Genomic DNA, 21,531 nt, shown 5'->3' on the forward strand with positions numbered 1-21,531 from the left:
TTGAACGGTTCTAAAGCGCTCCGATATCCCTGGGTATGGCTAGCGCTATATAAAACTTCATATTATTAATAATAATAATGCACATGGCGCATTTTCATTGTTTGCGCTGGGCTCAGCTTTTAAAAGGTGTGCCCAGCACAAACAATGAAAATGCGCTGCATTATGTTGAATGCGCTGCCCCCAGGGCAGCTGCAAACTTGTGCTGTCCTGGGGGGCAGCACATGCCTGTGAAACCAGAGTGGCTGCTTTGAAGCCGCTCCATGTTTTTCACAGTGGAGGCAGCAACCTGCCTTTACTTTTAAAGGGGATTAGAGATCCCCTCGCAAGTGGATGCAGTGAGTGACCGAACCCACCTGCAAGGGGATGTCTGGAGGTCCATTGGACGCCCTTTCCCTCCGCCAGAGGGCTGCAATAAAGTATGCACTTTCCTTGATTTCCCCGAGCTCTCATTTTATTAGCTGCATCCGGCATAATCAAGGAAAATGCGCCATATGTATAATAAGGCCCCAGATGTTTACATTTAATATTTAAATTTAATGTTTAAGTGCTGAAATTAAAACATGAATTTAATTTTAGGAAGGTATTCATTTAGTGCAAAGAAATGTTTTGGTTGTTGGTAAATGGATCTGCATATATTTACATTTTCTGGAATTGAATGATTGTTGTTGCATTGAAAATGATACCTCTAAATTTTGTAGGGGACCAGCTTATAATATGACTTAACTTTTTCAAGTTAGTACCCAGATTGGTTACATCACATCATGCCACTGTTAAGTAACAGATGTTTTTAATATTCTAATGCAATGATACTAATTCACCAACCTTGGAAGGGTAAAAGTTTGAATTTTCACGCTAGAGTTTAATAATTTGACCTTCAGCTCTCACACACAGATCAACCCAAAAACACCTCTGGCTGCTTATGAGTCTAGGCTCAGAAGTGAAGCATGTACAAGAGGGAAGAAGTGATAGGTACACTGCCCAGGTACTACTCATCCAAAAAGCCCCTCTCGAGTCTCACCAATGTCCTGGAGAGTGGCCGTCCAGACCTCCACTTCTGGCCAGAGACTAGCAGCGTTGGGCGAGTAGTGCAGCATCTGCAGGGTCATAAGGCTATCTTCCAGGAGGAGCTTCAGCTTTTCGATGTCTATAAAGGTAGAAAGAGTGATCATGGATAAATCCAAAACCAGCATGACAAGGTAGGAGGCAAAGACAAAACAGAGGACATCATGAGTTCATGCAGGAGAAAAGACGAGGACACAAATCAAGGAACCAAGTGATCTAGGCCTGGACTTGAAATCTTGCTGTGCTCGTGGAGTTTGCAGTTTTTCCCACTCCGAACAGTGCGCGGACTCCCAAAAAATCCTGCAGAGTGGAGTTTTTTGCCAACATTAGCAAGGAAAATCATTCTCCAGACCACCTCCAGGCGAGATATCTCAAAGCAGGCGGTCGCGGATGGTCACTACTGCTCGCGTTGAGAAACCTTTTGTTCGCGTTGAGGAAGCTGCAGCTCGAGTAGAACTTCTACTTGAGACGCAGAAAGAAGCAGTGTCCTCTTGCGATGCGAGTGGTGCTGTTCGCACTGATTTTACATCGCAGGACAAACACACGGTGCTAAAAATCAGTGCGAATGACGGACCGCACTTCGCCGAACTACGCGGAGTTCCACAAGCGTTTGAGTTCCGTGGAATTCCGCAAACTCCGCCCATGCTTAAAATTAACAACAAATATAAAAGAAAGAGTGGGAAATAAGCAATGAAGAAGATATGTATACTCTACAAATGTACATTCTTTATAATCAATCCTAAGCCATGAAAGAATACTTTAAGTATGCTAGTCTTCTTAATCAAATTCATACGTTGGCACCGCTATATAATGCCCTCTATCATTGTACAGCTCATATACACCTTACTCGTGTTATCCATGGTCCAACACGTAAAACCAGAAACAGAGGAAGATAGAGGGTGACTTAAAATGGTTCAAAACGTTAGCATCAAGAAATTCTTCACTCGTAGAACCATTTCTTCTGATGAACAAGTCTTTGTTTCCAAATTGTACCCCACTGATAGGTTGGGATTATGGAATTGTTCTTCACACTCTTGCAGCACCAGGAGCACCAGCAAATTGGAGCTTATTCCAGGTCCTGCGGTAAGTCTGGTGGGAATGGTGTTCCAGTTTCCAATTCGAAGCAGTGCACACATTTTGCAGTGGCCCCAGTTTTTCCCACAAAAAAACCCTACATGCATTACATGCATGAACATGTGCAGTGGCGGCTGTTGGCCCAGCCAGGACTGAGAAGGTGAGGTAAGAGTGCCTGACCTTTTGAGGGTGTGAACCAGAAGCTTCAAAAAGACCAAGCCTTTGAAAGAAAATCATTATGTAATGAAACAAAAGGAATCTGCAACTCCAGAGACACTGAAAGAACACCAGCAAAGTCGTTGACAGAAAAAAGAAGTTAGCCAGTTAAGAGGACGGGATAATCCCAACACAACATCAAGAAGCCAATAAAATAGCTCCCAAATGTAATAAGATTTGAAAAATAGACAGACGTAAACAAACTGATATATCAGAAACAAAGTTCTATGTTACTGAAGAGACATTTAGCAACACTCTTGCACACATTTGTATATAGGAGTAATAGAGTTGGGGGGCGTTGCCCAGTTGCCCAAGGTGGCAGACGTGTTCCAGTGAGGCATTGTGCGAACGCCATCGACCCCACCTTAATCCTATGGATATCCTGCCACTTGCCCACTGTACCTGGCCTTCTGAGTCTGCAGGGCTAAGAGAGAAGTGCCTGTGAAATACTGGCTGGCAGCTCACCCCCTGCAGCAATGAATTGAGCTGTGGTCTAACCTCCTAGTGAGCAGCGTGGAGCCCTGCGGCATCAGTACAGGAGGGCCTGCAAGCAACTGCCATAAATGGACAGTGTTGGTCCAAGAATCGCGCCAGAAGGGCGGATTCCTGACCAAGTCAGTCCTAGAAGAAGGGCTGTTAAGGGAGGAGCTGTGGTACTGTGGCGAGAGTAGCAGTCCCGAAATTGAGTCCTGTGGGGTTGCTGAGTAAGAGGAGGTGGAGAACAGAAGGGGCCCGAGAGAGGTGGTAGCCATTTGGCAACAGAAAATGCAGCGCCTGACCAGAAGCGTGGGGCCTAAGGCAGACCATGCAGAAATGCTTCTGGATGCCGGATTCCTTTTACTGCCTAACCCTTGGCTGTGCTCCAGCCTCTGGTCTTTCCCCTCCACCCACCTGGACTTGAGGTGCGGGGCAGATGGTGTTGCATGGAGGGAGAATACAGTGAAAGGAGGGGGCCCAGCTTAGGCTGGGCCCCCTAAGGGGGGGCTCAGCTCGGGGTAGCCTATTAAGTTTTGACGATCAGATTGATTAAGGTCTACTAGTACCGGGAGTGTTACATCGGGGTGCAAAAGTGGCCCTTTTGGTGGCCCAGTTTCCTGCTCTGGTCATGCATGTTCACAAAGAAGTAGCGAGGCTGACCCCTACAGTGGGGTGCCACCAAAGGGGACCAAAGAACTGGGCCTCACTTCACTGGATTGGAGCCCCTTCTTCTCACTTGGACATCCCTTTCATTGGTGGAACCACCTCCACCAGCTGGAATTGTGGAAAAGACTGCCAGGTGGACGACGGTAAGCACTTAAGGGTCAGGGGTGAGGGTGGAGTGGCAAACCGGCCTTTGGCAAAATTGCCCTGGTGCTCTCATTCATACTCTGAAAACCTCTAGAACCACTCTCTCGGGTGACCTGGAGAGTCGACTAGATGATTTCACCAGCTGGGTTTCAAAGGCTGTTAATTCTCTTGCCCAGATGAACGTAATTAGGCCCGCTAGGGGATCTCCCTCTAAACCCTGGTACAGCCCAGAACTCAGAGAATTAAAACACGAATGCAAGATTCTTGAGCGAGCATGGCACCGAGGTGACTACTGCCCCCCAGCCAAGCTGAAGCTCAGAGACAAGCAAAAAATCTATAATGAGGCCATAGCTCAGGCTAAAAGGGAATTTTTCACTATACATATCGACTCTGCTAAAAACAATGCTAAGAAAATGTTCTCGATAGTACAGAGCTTTACATCGCTTCTAGCCCAGGCTAGTGCATCTCCATCTTTTTTTTTTTTTTTTTTTTTGGTGTAAGACATTTATTTTGCAACAAGAAGACAGAAGATTAACACTGCGTCACGCCAACAACCCGGAGGCAGGCCGCTATCAGGTATACAATGCACAAGGTTCAGTAAAACAGTTCGGGGGGCCATAAGCTGGCCGTGTATAGTACTCCCTGAGAGATATATAATACAGTAAAAACTTGGGTTTGAGCAGTGCAACTTCAGCATGTAAGTGGTCTTACTTTTTTCCCAGTGTCGTAGACACGCAGATGAATCAGAAAGCAACTAGGCCGCCTCGGAACGAACAGCAGTCAGCAACCTGCTGCAGCGGCAGGTTGAAAGGATACGTCTAACAGCACTGTTTTCTCCCAAAGTATCCCGCCAACAAACAGAGAACAAAAACAGCAAACTTCGGTGCAAGTACGTAGAAACAGCTACACAACATACCATCCATCCATTGATCTGTGCGGACCTGCGCTGAATCGCCATGAACAGAAGACGAGTCATGTAGAGGGTGGGGGATTGGCGACTCCCACACTTTTCACTTGTAGGCGGATGTGGGGAAGGGGGGGGGGAGGGGAGGGGAGGGAGGGAAGGGGGAGGGGGAGGATGTCGAGTGGGGCCATCCACCTAGTTCGAGGCCGCAGGAGGGTCAGCGGGGACAGGGTCAGTGGCATACACAGGAGCAGCGGGGTCGCAGGCCCTGAACGCGCGGCAAGTCAGGGTAGGTCTGCACTAGCACAGGCTCGCCGAGCAGCAATCACGCAACCACCTAATGAACACAGTCAGCCCATATCATCCGAAACACCTGTATCAGGAGACCTCCCCGAGGTGTCCGAGCTCGCACGTTCCCTAGCCCACTGAATGAATGGGTCCCAGATATCAGTAGGTCTGGAAGCAGTGGGCATAGTCTCCCAGTAGTGCGTTAGTTGTGTATGTCCATACGTTACATCTCTAATCCACCCCGTGAACGAGGGGAGAGCCCTTCTGCCCCAGTGCAATGCGATCTGTCTTTTAGCATAGAGGAGGAGTAGTGCGTGTAGTTTCCTATCGCAGGGTTCAGTATCCTTAACATAGCCTAGCAGCCCCAGGAGTGGTGACGGTGTATCATTTCTATGTGTGATTTGATTAATGGCTGTAAAGACCTCCGACCAGTATGCATCCAGTTTGGAGCAGCTCCATGCTACGTGGATAAAGGACGCATCTTCCCCTCCACATTTCCAGCAGGAGGCATCCGCGCGGATGCCCATGCGGTGTAACAGTGTCGGCGTTCGATAATATCTGTGCAGAAATTTGAAGTGGATGAGCCGCAGCCGATAGTTTGGAGACAATGCCGTGAGCTGCTTACAGCAGTACTCCCATGTGTCATCCGTTAAAGGGTCTACTAGGTCCGCATCCCAAGCCTGTCTGGCCGTGGCCACTGTTAGCGGGGCCTGTTCCTGCATGCAGTTATACAGTCTCGATACCAGTTTTTGGGGGGAAAGGCCGTGAAAGCAAATTTTGAAGGGCGTCCAGAGTGCGTGGCTCCTCCGGGAATTGGGGCCCCATCTTTTTGCAGGATTCCCGAAGGGAATGGTACAACAGCGCGTCAGCGAAAGAGTCAGGTTGGACACCCTCGCTCGCGCCCATCTCGACAAAGGTGCCGTCAGGATATATATCAGCAAAGGTGTGTAGTCTTTTCCCTCGGATCGCAAGGACGTCGCCCCTGGCGGTCAAACAAGGCAGCATCGAGTTTCCCCATAGGGGGATGGCCGGTGCATATAGCAAGGAGAGTCCCGCTCTTTTCTGAAGTTCGCGCCAGGTCCAGCGGATCATCTCCACAGTATCCACCTCCCGCGATGGGCATGAGACCTTCCCGTATAGTGCCACACGCAGCGGTAATGGGGCGACCACGGCCAGTTCCACCGCCACATGCGGTTGATAGGGAGTAGGGAAGGCCCAAAAATGTAGAAATTGCGCTTGTGCACAGAGGGAGTAAAGCTTCAAATCAGGAGCCCCAAGGCCTCCCTGTCGGAGCGGTAGCGTGAGCAGGTCCCAGGACACTCTCGCCTGTCCTCCAGCCCACACCAATTTCAGCAACAGCGAGCGAACACGAGCGTGAAAGTGTGCTATCATTGGCAGCGGAACGTTCACGAACAGATACAAGAATTTAGGGAGAACCACCATTTTCGCCAGGGCTATCCTTGCAACCAGGGACAAAGGTAATTTGTTCCAGACCTCGATTTTCCCCTCCAGCCAGTCCACCGCCCTTCCGAAGTTTAGTGACCACAGCTCCTGCACATCACGACTGACCCAGACTCCCAAATATTTAACAGCGTCCGTCTCCCACCTCAAAGGGTAGTCCGGAGTTGGGCGACAGGTCTCTTCTGTCAAGGGGAAAGCAACAGACTTAGACCAGTTGATGGACACTCCTGCCAGGCCCTCAAATCTCACGAATTCTCGGAGCAGCGGATTCATGTTATCTTTGGGGTTGATGATGTATAAGGTGACATCATCCGCATATAGCGAAATTAGTAAGCTCCTAGAGCTGAATCCGATGCTCCTTGCAGTATGGTGCTGCCTTATTCGAGCCGCAAGCGGCTCCATTGCAATGGCAAAAAGGAGAGGGAATAGAGGACACCCTTGTCTGGTCCCCCTGGAGATACTAAAGGGCTTGGATACGAGTCCATTCACACTCACCCTAGCTCTAGGTTCCGTGTACAGTAGTTTGATCAAGGTCATGAAATTTTGACTGAACCCCATCCGTTCCAAAACCCTAAACAGATATGGCCACTCTAAGGAGTCAAAGGCTTTGGTGGCGTCCAGGAACACCACCGCCGCCTGCACAGATGGGTGCAAGTAGTGGAGTACAGAGAAAATGGTTCTGAGATTATGTGATGTTGCGCGGCCAGGGATAAACCCTGACTGGTCGGGGAGTGCAATCATAGGTAGCATTGGCTGCAATCTATCTGCAATTACCTTCGCGTAAATTTTAGCATCTACATTTATTAGGGAAAGGGGCCTATAGGAGTCCAGGCGTTGCTCATCCTTATCCGGTTTTAGGAGTGTGATTATTAAGGCCTCCCACATGGAGTCTGGAAGGGAATTCAACTCAAGGGCCTCGAAAAACACAGCATGTAGTTTCGGCGCCAGTTCATCAACATAAGTTTTATAGAAGGATGTTGTCAGGCCATCAGGGCCAGGGGCTTTGTTGGCCGGCATGCTTTTAATCACCTGAGCGATATCTTGGACAGTTACAGTAAGGTCCATGTATTGCCTGTGGTTGTTGTTAAACCATACGAGGGCAATGGAGTCAAGAAAGTCTTGCAAGGAGGTCGGTGTTGTGGGTTGCTTGGATGTGTAGAGGGATGCGTAGAAATCCGCGAAGGCACCCAACACTGCCTCCTGGCCCACTACTAGTGTCCCCTCCCTGTCATATATGGTGTGGATGTAGTTGGACTGTGTACGAGGAGCTATCAATCTAGCAAGGGTCCTGCTCGGCCTGTCCCCCTCCCCGTATCTTCGTGCCTCTGCCTGTTTCCCCAGGAATTTCGCTTCCCGCTCCGCTTCCTCATTAAAGGCTAGCAGTTTGGTCTTCAGAGTCCCAGCAATTTCCAAGGACGGGTCAGCGCTAAAAGCAGTATCTAATTCTCTCAGCTCTCCCTCTAGTTTAGTCAACGTGTCTCTGATGGCGCGTAGGACTCCCGCCTTCCGCGCAATGCACTGGCCCCTAATCACAGCCTTAAAGGCGTCCCATTCAATGGCCTCAGATGAGACAGACCCAGCATTTTCGGCAAAGTATTTAATGATGTCTTCTCTAATCTCCTCGACAAATACTGGGTCCGTGAGCGCGTGTGGTGGAAGGCGCCATGTGAACGCCCTGTGGACAGTGTCTGGGGGGCACAATTCCAACATACATGGGGCGTGATCCGACAGTGATCTAGCCTGTATATCAACACTTGACACCCACGTTGCAACCTCGGGAGACACCAGCCAGAAGTCCAATCTGGACCAAGCAGCCTTGTGGCAAGTATAGCAGGTCCCCACTTTGACATCAGGGTGTCTGGCTCTCCACACATCATTAAGCATTCCCTCACTCATCACATCCAAGACTGCCTGACGTGCCCTAGCATGCGGTGGCCTGCTCACACCCCTGCGATCCATGTCATCATCCAGCACAATGTTGAAATCACCTCCCATCACAATCGTCTGGCAGTCCAGCAACGCAATTTCCGCCCAAACGCCCCTGAAGAAGTCAGGATCGTCCACATTCGGACCATAAACGGCAGCCAGCACAATAGGCCGTCCCTGCAATGAACCATGCAGTAAAACATATCTCCCCTCAACGTCCCGCACTTGAGAGTGTTCCCGCCAATCAAGCCCCCTGTGTATGAGTACAGCTACCCCTCTCGCATAGTTGGAATAAATGGCAGAGTATACATGTGCCCATCGGGAGTTCTTCAATCTGGGTGAAGGGGTCGTGTTAAGATGGGTTTCTTGCAAGAAACAAATGTCTACATTATGCCTGGACAGTATACCATGCATCAAGCGGGCTTTCTTGTAATCTCCAAGGCCTCTAATGTTCCAAGTCCATAGCTTACTCCCCCCCATCGAGTAGGTGATGTAGAGTCAGATCCATCCCCAGTTGTCCCCGTCCCACAAAGCCACAGGGTCGCCCACCCATCATGACCATCAATACAATGCGCAAACAGGCAGTCCGATGTAGCAGTACATTGCACCATATTAGAACTAGAACTTGCAACTTCATAAACACCCCCCACCTCCCACCACCCTCAGCAACCCCCCAATCAGGTCGTGACATACCCCAATAGTAGGCACGCAAGGCGTGCAAAGATCCCAACATCAAGAACAATGGGAAGCACCCCATGAGGCGTGGTGCGCCCAGCGTACACCCCCGTCTGAACGGGGTGGCTACATACAAATGTTAAATCTCCTGGGTCTTCACAGTGCCCCACCCCAGGGTCCACGAAACCTATAGCTAACCATAGTCACAAAGAGAACATGGAGTCAGTAGCTGCAGCCCAGCATCTGAGGACGCATCAGCATCTTACCCCCACTTACTCAGTTCAGATGCAACAGCCGTGTGCCCAAGGAGAACCTAGACGTCCATACGAGGCACGAAGGGGGTGGAGTTGCAGTGTCACAAATTTCAGCAGTAGTCTCTTCAGTCATTGTCACTAAGGTGTTCCGAAGCATCTTCCAGTCGTGGCGATTTCCTTCTGGCCCCAGTGCAGATATGTTTTGCGAACTTTAGCGCAGATTTAGCATCAGTGAAGAAGTGTGAAGTGTTGTCATGTTGTACCTTCAATTTCGCCGGGTATAGTAGAGAGTATGGCACACCAGCCTGCAGCAGCACTTTCTTCGCCGGCAGAAATTCTTTACGGGCTGCTTGTACCAGGGGGGTGAAGTCCGGGTAGAAGGAAATGTTATTCCCTTGATGCGTGATCTTACCCTTCTCTCTCGCCAATCGCAGGATGAGGTCTCTATCCTGGTAGTTGAGCAATTTAGCAAGGATGGGGCGAGGTGTGGCATCCGGCGGAGGTTTTTTCCCAAGTGACCTGTGAGCTCTCTCGACTGTGAAGACTGGGGACAAATTCGGGTCGAATAGTTCATGTAGGAGGTCTGTTACGAACGTTTCCATCTTTCCAATGTTTGTTGTCTCCGGAATACCCGTAATGCGGATATTGGACCTCCTGGAGCGTGCTTCCAAATCATCGGACTTGGCGCGCAGGCTATCTATTTCCCTCTCCAGGGATGTGATATGTTGCTTGGCCTGCTGCTGGAATTCGCAGCATTCAGTCTGTCTATTTTCTAGGCAGTCCAGTCTGGTTTCGTGGGCGTCAACTTTAGTTTTCACCGATTCTAACTGCGAGGCCATGTTATCAAGTTTAGCGTCAATACTCTTTAAGCTGGATCTCACCTATATAATAAGTGCCCCAAAATCTATGTCCGGTGGAGTTCCATGCGTCGACGTCTCGCCGCCATCCATCTCTGTCGCTTGGTTTTTCTGGGGCTTTTTGTTCTCAAAGCTGATTTTGGGCTGCCTGGCTTCGTTTTTCCCCATCTCTAAAGCCTGGAGTGTTCGGCTAGCGTCACGAAGGCGCAACGCCACGCAGCGTCTCTCTGCGGGTTTATCGTGCAGTGGCCCTTGTGGTGGCACAGTATGCTGGGCTAGTCTGAGGGATATCGATTTGCTGGCCAAGTGTTGAGCACAACGGGCGTAGCTGCCCAGTGTCACTGTTTAGCTGTAGCGCGCAAACCAGGGCAGCAACCAGTCACAAAATGGCGGGCGCCTGAATCCCAGCCGCGAGACTGCCCGTCGTCCAATAGAGCAGTGGAAACGGAGGCTGAGTCTAGGCCCCGGGGATCCGGTCAGCAAGTTACAGAAATGTGGAAGTGGCGTTCTGTACTCCGCAACGGGCGGCAGTCTATATGCCTCAGTATAGAGGCGGGCGGGCGGAGTTCCGATCGGTCGTTGCCTCTCCTCTGCTCCCCCCCTCACCGGGCTCAATCTGCGTGTTATTTGTATAATTGTAGGTCCCACCTCTCATCCGAGCTCCGGGGGTCTCCTACAGCTCACCGCTGCATCGGGTGTAACGCCGAGTTCCGCACGGCGTTCCGGCCGGACTCCCAGCTAGAGAGGGAGGGCTGGTCTTACTCCGCAATACACAGGATCGCAGCTACCGGACCTCTCCCCAGGCACACCCGGGACTCACCGGCAACAGATACGGCAGCAGCCCCTCCGCAGGCAATGTCCCACGCTGCAGTATGTCGGGTCTCCGGAGGCCCCCGAAGCCGCGGTACGCGGTGCTCTGCAATGTCCGGGGAACGGCACTTCCGGCGCAAGTCCGATCAGGCGCGCAGGTCGGCAAATGTTTGGACTGCCGCCGCTCCTCAGGATTGCTGGCAATGTGCACCCAATTGAATCCGAAGGAACACCTGTGTGGTTGACGTCGACCCCCGGGATCTCTGGGGTCCGCAAGCACCAGGAGTAGGATAATTCCAGGATTAATTACCGTAGCCGGCGGAGCTCACTCACAGAGCGGCCATCTCGCTGCTCGGCTAGCCACGCCCCCCCCAGTGCATCTCCATCTTTAGTCGCCTGGTGCAAGACTCTTTCTAGTTTTTTTTTGGGACAAAATTTGCACGATTCAAGCGACACTTTTAACAGGTGTTAATGAGATTGAGGCAATGTCCTCGACTCTTCCAGTGGGTACTATACACAGCCTGGATGCCTTCATTCCGATGAACTTGGCTGATTTGCTTAAAGTCCTGAAGAGCCTAAAGTCTGGCTCTCCTTCTGATCCTTGTCCGGCCAGGTTGCTAGCAGCAGCTGCCAAGACGATCAATCCCGAGGTGAATAGCATTATTAATCTGCCCCTCCACACAGCTAGTGTCCCCCCGTCCTTACCACTCATATAAAAGCCATTATTAGACACTTGCATCCCAGGGAACTACAGGCCTATCTCTCTATTACCTGGTCTGGCCAAGGTGTGTGAGAAGGTTGTCACTAAAAAACTCACGGAGTTTGTCGAAAGAGAGGGGCTGCTGCATCCTGCTCAGTCAGGGTTCCGAGCAGCTCATAGCACAGAATATGTGCTGGTGGAGGTGGTGGAGGCAATTCGGGAATGCTTGGACACCGGCAGGATGGCAGCATTGATTTTGCTTGACCTCTCGGCGGCGTTCAACACAGTCCCTCACTCTCTTCTCCTCTCACGTCTGGATAGGTGTGTCGGGTACGGGCTGGAATTGGCTCACGTCCTTTCTTGAGGGTCGGGCCCAGCAGATCTGGCTGCCTCCATCTGCCTTTCTTCATCAGGATGTGACTGCGGGAGTCCCTCAAGGGTCCTCCCTCAGTACCCTTCTTTTTAACATTTATGTGACCGCCTGGTCTATCTGGCTGAGAGTTTGGGAGCTAAGGTGATGGCCTACGCCGATGACACACACCTGCTCTTTACCTGGGACAGTGATGATAATTCTGTCGCCGCAGTCCATCACTGTCTCTTCCATTTTCAGGTGGATCGTGGGGGCTCAACTAAAATGCAATGAGGAGAAATCAGAGATTTTGATGTTTGGAAATTCCCTCCCAGGTTCCGGGAAGCTCTGTGGCCACCTGAATTTCCCCTGCCCTCCTCGAAAGGGAAGCCAGCGAATAATTTGGGGGGTCTGGTTCGATGAGAGTCTGTCTTTCTCTTTTCACATCACGAAGCTTGCAGGTACCTGCTTTGGACTTCTCAAGACTTTAAGAAAATTCTCTCCTCTCATGCCTCAAGCAACTAGAGAAACAGTCACTTGTGCCCTCATCCTATCACGGCTGGACTATGCCAATGCACTTTACATTGGTATCCCTGGCTACTTGATTAAAAAGATGTTGGTAGTCCAGAATTCGGCAGCCAGACTTCACTGGGTATTTCCACCAAACCTAGCGTGCAGCACCACTTGTGCTCCCTTCACTGGCTTCCCGTAGCAGAATGGGTAAAGTTGAAATCACTGGTCCTAGCCCACCGTGTCCTTCACGGCATTGGCCCATCTTATCTGCAAAAGCGTTTTATCTTCTACGTGCCCTCAAGACTGTTGCGATCGGCATCCCACCGACCCGCAATGGTGCCCCGTTTTCAGTTCCAGAGGTTGGGAGGCAGGTCTCTGACTCGGAAGGCTGCGGCAGCGTGGAATGCACTACCCCTGGCTCTAGGCAGTATTGAAGATCTGTCAGCATTCAAGAAAAATCTTAAAACTTATATTTTTTCATCTGCTAGTCTTCAGCTCCCCTAAAGACATCGCGCCGGGACACTCATGAGTAGCCGTGAGCGCTATAAATCCAGATAGTATAACATAACATAACAAACCTGGGAGTGCTTGTTACGTCTGTGCCTGTCCGATGAGGATAGGTGTGCCCTTGATGAGAAGGGTTGGTAGACTGCATACTCAGACTGCAGCACAGAGATATGTGGCTCTGGAGTAGACCACACAGGATGAGCGCCTCCAAACAGACAAAATGGTGAACACCAGTGGGACAATGGCTTCCACCCAGGGAACGATTTACTATTTCACTAAGCCAGGGACTGGTGGGTGCACAAGCAATGAACTCTGGAGGACCTGGTATGGATCTGCATCGCTAAAAAGTTGGGTTGGCACTATCAAAAATCTTGCCGGCTATTTCTGACTCCCAGGATGCTCTGGATGGAGGGATTGATGGAGTGGGCATAGAAGTCTCCCTTATGTGTCAGGGCCTATCTAATGCGGCAGACCACATGACAGAAGTAGAGACCTGGGTGAAACAATTTGCACCTGGTGGGGGTCCCTGAAGGAGTCTAAGGGCTGCAGCTGGAGGACTTATTCTCTAAATGGTTCAAATAGTGGGTCCCGGAACAAGATCTATCATACTGTTTTTTGATTGAAAGTGTTCACTAAGAAACCCTCAAGGGGCACTCCTCACTGACCCATCATTTTAAGGCAGCTTAACTATCTTGACTTAGAGGCTATTCTTAAGTCTACTCGCACCAGGCAAGCAATCATGTTAGACTCTGCCAAGATTATGATATTTCCAGACTTGCCCAACAACAGAGGTCAAACGCAAGGCAATGAAATTTAAATACATGTTCCACTACCCGGTGAGGCTCAAGACTGTCCCCAGAGAAAAACATCCTTTCTTTTTAACAACACCAAGTAGGCCTGGAGCTGGGTAGAGGAGTGAACCCAAGGGAAGCAGCCGGCCCCAGAGTCAGATATGTGGAGGGCAGGGCCCTCTCCCAAGATGAGGCACAGGAGACGTCGAGGCAAGGTGAAACCAGCATCCAGGAGAATGGGAATGGATAGTGAAGGAGACTCAGCTTCTGAAAGTGTAAATATGGAAAATCCGGATCTGGCCCGGACCCAGGATGATAATTCAAGGCTGCCCCACTAATAGACCAGCTCTAGTTGCCGCTGAAAGAGTTGGCACAACTCACGCCCTTATTGCTTAGCATGGCCAGGTTGGGAGATATGGGGCCTCTTCAGGACATGGCTCTTTGTTGCTTGTTGGCAATGTTCTAATTATGCTCCTTGATGTTCCGCAGCTTAATGATGCATCCGTTGGGGCTAGAAGAGAAAGGTGGGTGGAGGGGTTCCACACCATATGAGGAGTGCAGTTGGCATTTTTCCTAGATGGACTACTCCCAATTCCCCTTTTTGTGACCAATAGAGGAACTCATGCTTCTACAATTGTTAGTTATTAGTTGATGGGTGTTAAGTTACAAGGCGACAGATACTTCCGGTCAGGATGTGTAGAGTAGGGTGATGCTGGGGCAGGGTCGCCAGTTGAACCCAGAATGAGGTTTTGTTTACACTGCTCAGCAGCACGTTCCCCACTTTGTTGCAATATACACCATGAGGAAGCCTTGTTTATTATATGGCATGGCTTTGTGGCCTCACTGTGAAATAAACTCACAAACCTGTCTTGGATCCAGTCCAGACTCGTTGTAAAACCTTAACTCAAGCCCGGGTAGCTGGCTTCAAGCTGTCAGTCTTTAACGAAGGAACTAGAGCAAAGCATTTAGAAGTATCAAAATAATTGAATAAGAAAGGAACACAAGCTATAAGAAATCCAACAGCAATTTATAAAAATAGATTGCATTTTTATACATTTTTTGACATCAAAACAAGCAGAATCTACCAGAAGGTTACAGAGATATGAATTTTTGAGTTAATGGTAGACCACAGCTTTTCATTAAAAATGCAAACAAACATTGGCAACTACCACGGTTAGCAGTTACCTGGAAATCTTTTGAAAGCTTTTTATAAGTTGGGTTCCGGTAATCTGGCCTCTATTGGGTAACCAACTACAGCAGTCCAGCAGGGGGCAAGTTAAGGGGGGCAATAAGTCTTAGCAGGAAAGTTACCTTGCAATCCAAGCAGTCTCCAGTCAAATCCCAGAATCTATGGGCAAACTCTTCAATTAAGTGGTCCTGATGCAAGGGATACAGGATGCTGAAGATGCTGATCTAGTTGACAGGGATCTTCATGGGGTCACCCCTTAGTTCACAAATGAAATGAGGTGACTTTGGCCACAGAGGTTGATGTCCATCAAAGTCCAGGTGGAAGTCCTGTCAAAAACTAGATGTCAAAGGTCCACTGGTCTCCAGTCACAACGTGGTTCCCTTTAACTGCGGCTAGTGTCTATCTTGGCTGACCAAACTGCACTTTGACAACGTTCCCAGGTCCAGCGGACTTGGGTGCAACTTTTGAGTGTTAGGATTTGGTCTCCCGGGCTGCTCTTCGGTGGTTCGCAGCATACACGCAGCTGTGGCTACCACCCTGCCAAGGTAGCTAATTCAGGTTTTGTGGCCCTGGTGCTGGGACAGGAAGCCATCCAACTAACTCTTTTACTTCTGTCTGGGGCTCTGGATGACTTTTACTCAAGCAGGGCAACACAGAGTTACATAAAATTCACCTTGGGCTTCAAATCAGGTTTAATGCAACGATAATTTTGATACCTTAAAATACCAACTTTACCAGTCCCATTAAGGAGTTAGCACATCTGAGTGGCCAGAGTGTAACCCTGTGCTCACCAATAGGGCTACTAATCGTTCCACAGTAATTTGGGGTATTTATTGTTAGGAAATATAAAACACATGTCCTGCCTTTTAATATACTGCACCCTGCCTTAGGGCTCGACAGACCTACCTTAGGTGCCGTGTATATATTAAAAATGAAGGTCTGGACTTTGTCATTTATTTACATTGAAAAATCAAGTTAGCCGTTTAAACTGGTCTACCAGTCTGCAGTTTTACATTGTCACACTCAGTGTGGCACAATAAGTGCGGCAGCCCATGTGGGACACTTAAACTTACAAGCCCTGGGTACCCCTGGTAACATATACTAGAGATTTATAAGTAATTTGAATTATGCCAATTGGATATATCAAACATATGCTATTAAGGGTTAGAGCACTGAGGTCGGGTAAGCAGGCCTCAGTGCACTCTGAATTGAAAAACCAGCAAGATCGTGCAAAATTTTGAGATTGACTATGCAAAATAAGGCATTTACTTACATACACTCAGCCACCATGACACATTCTGGCATAGACAGACAATAACACATCCTCTCATGTATCTTCAATGGGCTTAACAGCAAGTTCAGGAGGGCGGTGGTTCTCAGATACAATAAAAAGCTGGCCCCTGACACTCTCCTGATACAGGCGACTCAAATACTGAGCAATAATTGTAACTTTACGGGCCAGAATGGATGCAGCTGAATCGATCATGGTGGGTATGCCAAAGGAGCAAGAGGAGTTGGTGTCCTTCTCTAGAGATCATTCTCACTGTTTCCATCTGTGGCCAACAATGACAAATTAAGTTGCTTTATAAAGATTACTGGTTTGCTAGAGAGACAAACCTGGTCTATTAATAGCATAAACATTTCACGAGCGTTGATGGGGTCCTCACAGACTGCCCTGGCCAATCTGCTGGCAGAGGCTCCTGCAGGTACACTAATACTGGGTGGAGATTTTAACACAGTAATGAGCTGGAAGTATCAGCTGAACTCAGGCAGGCTCTCTTTGCTTGCCTCTCAGCACAAAATATATGAAGGGGGACAACGCTATTCTGTCTGGCAACGTATGAGCTGGAAGTCACAATAGCCCTTCAAATACTTCAGGAGAAGCAGGGACATGGTAAGAAACACCATCACCCTAGGGGAGGCATTTGCCAACCTCTATGCAGCACAAACCCCCCTGGACATAGAAAGGTTCCTCCCTGTAACTGTAGATCTGATTACAAACACTCTGAATACAATTCAATAGACGGAGATGGATGCACCACTGACATTAGAGAAAGTTCAAGAGGCAATTGCCTCTATGAACAAAGGGAAGATCCCAGACTCCAACACATTTCCAGTGGAATTTCCCAAGAAATTCTCCTCAATAATAGCTCCGCACATCTTGGCGCTTGATGAGGAGGCATGGATATCTTTGTGGCTGCCACATGATCTCCATGGCAGCACAATCGTGGTTGTCCCCAATCTAGAAAGATCCCTAGGGTAGGCTCCTCATACTGCCTCTTCTCTGATCAACACTTAGACCAAAATCATGGCTGTAGACTAACCTAGGTAATACAAACCCGTGTCCAAGCTGATCAGAACAGCTTCATGCTGAACTGCAGTACTCACCACTGCATCCACTGCTTGCAGATGGTCATGGTAAAAGCAGCTGAGCTAAATAAAGACGCCAATTATAATTCTGATTGACTTTAAAAAAAGCCTTTGATTCGACTCACTGGCCTTTCATATTTCAAATCTTGCAAAGAATGGACTTCAGTTCCTCGTTCCTGAAATGAGCTTAGACTATAATGATCCCTCTACGCAGGTTTGAGTCAATGGTGTGCTGTCCTCCCCTTTTTCGATTAGAAGAGACAAAGTAAGGATGGCCATTCTCCACACTCCTCTACACGATCTCTGTGGAGCCACTGGAGAGGTATATCTAGCAAGATGCTCAATTGTGGGGGATTAAGCGGCGCTCGGGCCAGGAAGACTGAGCTTCACTTAATGCCCTACTAGTATACTTGCAGCACCTGTAGTGCTCCACTCCCAGGCTGCTGGATCAATATTACACATCTATGGGGACACTTTGGGCCTTAGGGTTAATTGTTCAAATCAAAATACGTTCCGATTGTTGGGCATCACCCACATTTTCCTGCCAGGGTGGAGTTGGGTTAGTCCAGCGAACACTTTAAATATCTAGGAATTGACATATCTAGGTACTCAAAGCAATGCTGGGACCTTAAAATTGCCCCACTGTTGACCCAAACGAGGAAAGATGTAGCTGCCTGGGGTAAAGCTACCCCTATCAATCTTGGGCCGAGGAGGACTTTTTAAGAAGGTGGCGCTGCTGTGATTCCTTTATATGCTTCAGAATTACCCACACACAATGCCAAGCACCCTGTTCACAGACACCAACACAAACTAGGTAGATTTCTTTAGGCGGTGTGAGAAAGTGGCTCTATATATACTGGACTAGAATGAAGTACAGTGTGTACAGAGTCCACCAACCCCAGAGGTATAACAGAGGTAAAACCTTACTCTCCAAAGTGGTAGCTTGGTCGAGCAGTAAGGCAGTACCAGAGGACAGTGTAAAGCATTTGTTGTACACACTCAGTCAGCCAAAGGTTTCACACACTCAAGGACTGAACTCCAGGCCAATTGTTTTTATATCCACAGATATAGTTGTTTTATTTTTAGAACCAACAGTTATAAAAATATACTTTTCTCGTTATGAGTACTCTCTTGTAATTACTTTGCAAAGGAGCAATAAAGTTTGTGCACACAATTAATACAGTATTGACAGTAAGCAGCACAATCCTAAAAAACACAACAGCATTGAGCTCAATGAGTTTTCTACATTTAAGTACATTTGATTACTATACAGATTACTTTAGTAGTCCCAGGACCAGATCCTAGGTTCAGTCCTGGGGTCTAAGCTGAAACCAGATTAGCAAAAACGTTTTAGTTACTGTAGTTAATTTTCCTGAATATAAAGCTGTTTTAAAACTTCACACTTAGAAACTTTTCAATGTAAATCTGACAATGTTATTCATGGGATAAAATTCAGGTTGCAGGTAAAGTACGATTGCGTTACTTTTGTAATACAGCACTGGTCTCCTGTTGCCAGCACTGGGGTCTTAACTTAAAACAGGTAGGTAATCGCGTTTCAGTATTTCGTATGATTTTTAAAGAATATTTCAAGTTTTCAAAAGTAGACACGTAGAAGAAATTTCATAGAAAAGTAGACAATGGGTTCCTATGGAGAAAATACAGATTACTAGTAAACCCAGTACGGGTTACTTTTACAGTTCAGTATTGGGCTGAAAGGTACAGTACTGACTTCTCCCCTGATCACAGGTGAGTAGTTAGCGATTTCGGAATTCGGCTGATTTTATATGAATATTTTCAGTTTTCAAAACATCACACTTAAAAGAAATTTCATAGAAAAACAGTTAATGGTTTCCTATGGTAGAAATTTAGATTACTAGCAGACGCGGTTGTGATTACTTTTGTGGTTCAGTACTGGGCTACAAGGTACAGTACTGGCTTCTCTCCTGATTATAGGTGAGTACTTCGGATTTCGATATTCGGCTGATTTTAGGTGAATATTTTAACCTTTCAAAACTTCACACTTAGAAGAAATTTCACAGAAAAGCAGACAATGGTTTCCTATGGCAGCAATTTAGATTACTAGCAAACACGGTTGTGATTACTTTTGGGGTCCAGTACTGGGCAAAAAGGTACAGTACTGGCTTCTCTCCTGATCGCAGGTGAGTAATTCGAAGTTCGTTATTCGGCTGATTTTAGATGAATATTTCAAAGTTTCAAAACTTCACACGTAGAAGATTTTTCGAGTCAAGACAATCAATGTTATCCAATGGCAGGAAAGTGAGTCATCGGTTTTCAGGTGAGTACTCGACTGGTAAAGTTAAGGTTCTAGGCTTAGACTCAGGGGTCCCCCAGGGTCAGGTAGATACAGTTAGTACACCCTCAGAGGCACAGGGGCGGCCGGGTGCAGAGGTAGTTAGGCCCAATGTCATCCAATGAGAGGCAGGGGCCCTTTGGTTGGTGGCTGCTGGCTAGCAGGCCACGTGGCTGTGGGAGCTGGGCTCCTGGTCACTTGCTCAGGGAAAATGGGGAAGTAGAATAGGGTACAGGTTGCACTGCCAGGGGCACTCATGCGGCTGGGTGCAGGGTGCTTTTGAGCCGTCGGGCGCTCAATGTTATCCAATGAGGATCTTGAAAAGGGAACAAAGGCTGCAGGCTCGGGGACGGTGGATCTTCAGGAGTGACCAACACTTCGAGGGGTAAGTTGGGATCTTGGAGGATAGGTAGGCACCCAGGATTGGGCACATGGGGCTGTGGGGCGCCGGGTGCAGGGGTGTCTTTTGTGGTCGGGAAATCTTACCCCCTGCTGGTCGAGGTCGGAGGGGTCCTTTGTCCTAAGGCTGAAGGCGTCGTCGGGGTCGTCGAGGAGGGTCCTTGGGCACTGGATTCCGAGTCAGAATCGCCAGGGGGATGTCCTCAGGGTCTTGGTTCACTCCAACAAAGGCCCGGCGTGGCGGGTGCAGAGTGTGCAGGGTTCGCGATTTCGGGCTGATGCTAGGGCTTGTTACTTGCTTTGAGCAGTACCACTGCTTGAGGGAGACCCAGGCAGTCAGAGTCACAAGGCAGTCAGGTCCTCCTGGGTTTTTGAGGTTTCGAGGGTCGACAGGCCGGTAGGGCTGGGGCCAAATCAGTTGGTGTCTTCTTCTTCTTAGCAGATGCACGGCAGGTCTTCTTGTTTCTTGTTCTTCTTTCTTGTTTCGGTATCTGGATCTGAGGAAGAAAGGTTCAGGGAGCCCCTAAATACTAAATTTAGGGCGTTACAGGTAGGGCAAGGGCAGGGACCAATGGGTTCCTGTCCTGGGGTGAGTACACCCCCTAGCCTGCTCCTCTCCTGTGGGAGGGGGCAGGAGCCTAGCTGGGATTGGGCAGGGCTCCCCATCTACAAGATGGCCGGAGCCCAGGGTCGTGCTTCACCTCGCCTCCCCCACCTGAGGGGTGGAGTTGGCAAACGTTGGCACACCCCCCTTCCTGACATAGTTTTTCCCGCCAGTCTTCCCGCAGGGTGGGGGTAGAATGGGTGGGGGCCAGTTGCTGGGTTCAGCAAATGGTCTGGAGAAGCTCTCAGAGGCGGCATGCCTTTGAAGCTTTCCCCTGTCCATCCTGGGGGAGGAGACATAGCACCTTGCCCAGGATGTTAATTGTTGTAGGCCCAGGATGGCGAGGCTCTCCACCCAGGGGTCCAGCAACATGTCTGCTATGTGGCAGCCTCTGCAGCCACTCAGACCAGACGTGGATTGTAGGTTAGGTTTCAGGGAGCATCTCTAAGATGCCCTCTGTAGTGCATTTTACATTAAATCCCACACTGGCATCAGTGTGGGCTTAATGTGCTGAGAAGTTTGATATCAAACTTGTCAGTATTCAGTGTAGCCATTATGATGCTGTGGAGTTCGTAATGACAAGCTCCCAGCACCATATACTCTTAATGGCATCACTGTACTTACAATGCCCAGGAATGGCCCTGGGTACTGTAGGGGCACAGGGCTCATGCACCCGTGCCCACACCACTGGCATAGGGCACCCAGCTAGAGGGGTGACTGATGTATGCCAGGGCAGTGGGGTTGTGGGCATGGCACACAGGGATGTGTGCCATGTCAACTCTTTGTTTAGTTCTGCACCTAGACACTCAGCCTGCAAAGGCAGTGTGTGGGTTTGAAGGTATAGGGCCCCTAAGGGTGGCACAATAAGTGCTGCAGCCCTTAGGGGTCTTCTCTGGTCACAATGCCCTGGGTACCTAGGGTACTATTTACTAGGATCCGATATGTGGCCAGAGATGCCAATTGGGTTTAGGCTTTAGTATAGTT

At 49.0% G+C, this 21,531-nt stretch overlaps 1 protein-coding gene across 1 annotated transcript in view; it reads right to left on the reverse strand.

The window, feature by feature from the left end:
- Positions 1 to 21,531, reverse strand: part of DNHD1 (dynein heavy chain domain 1) — a 682,720-nt gene that overhangs the window by 376,847 nt on the left and 284,342 nt on the right. Inside the window, exon 20 of the mRNA XM_086933691.1 lies at positions 1,019 to 1,144. Coding sequence (XP_086789817.1) covers positions 1,019 to 1,144 — 126 coding nt within the window. The remainder of the gene's footprint in view (positions 1 to 1,018; positions 1,145 to 21,531) is intronic.

This window comes from Lissotriton vulgaris, chromosome 8, assembly GCF_964263255.1.
Source record: "Lissotriton vulgaris chromosome 8, aLisVul1.2, whole genome shotgun sequence".
Classification (NCBI taxonomy): Eukaryota; Metazoa; Chordata; class Amphibia; order Caudata; family Salamandridae; genus Lissotriton; species Lissotriton vulgaris.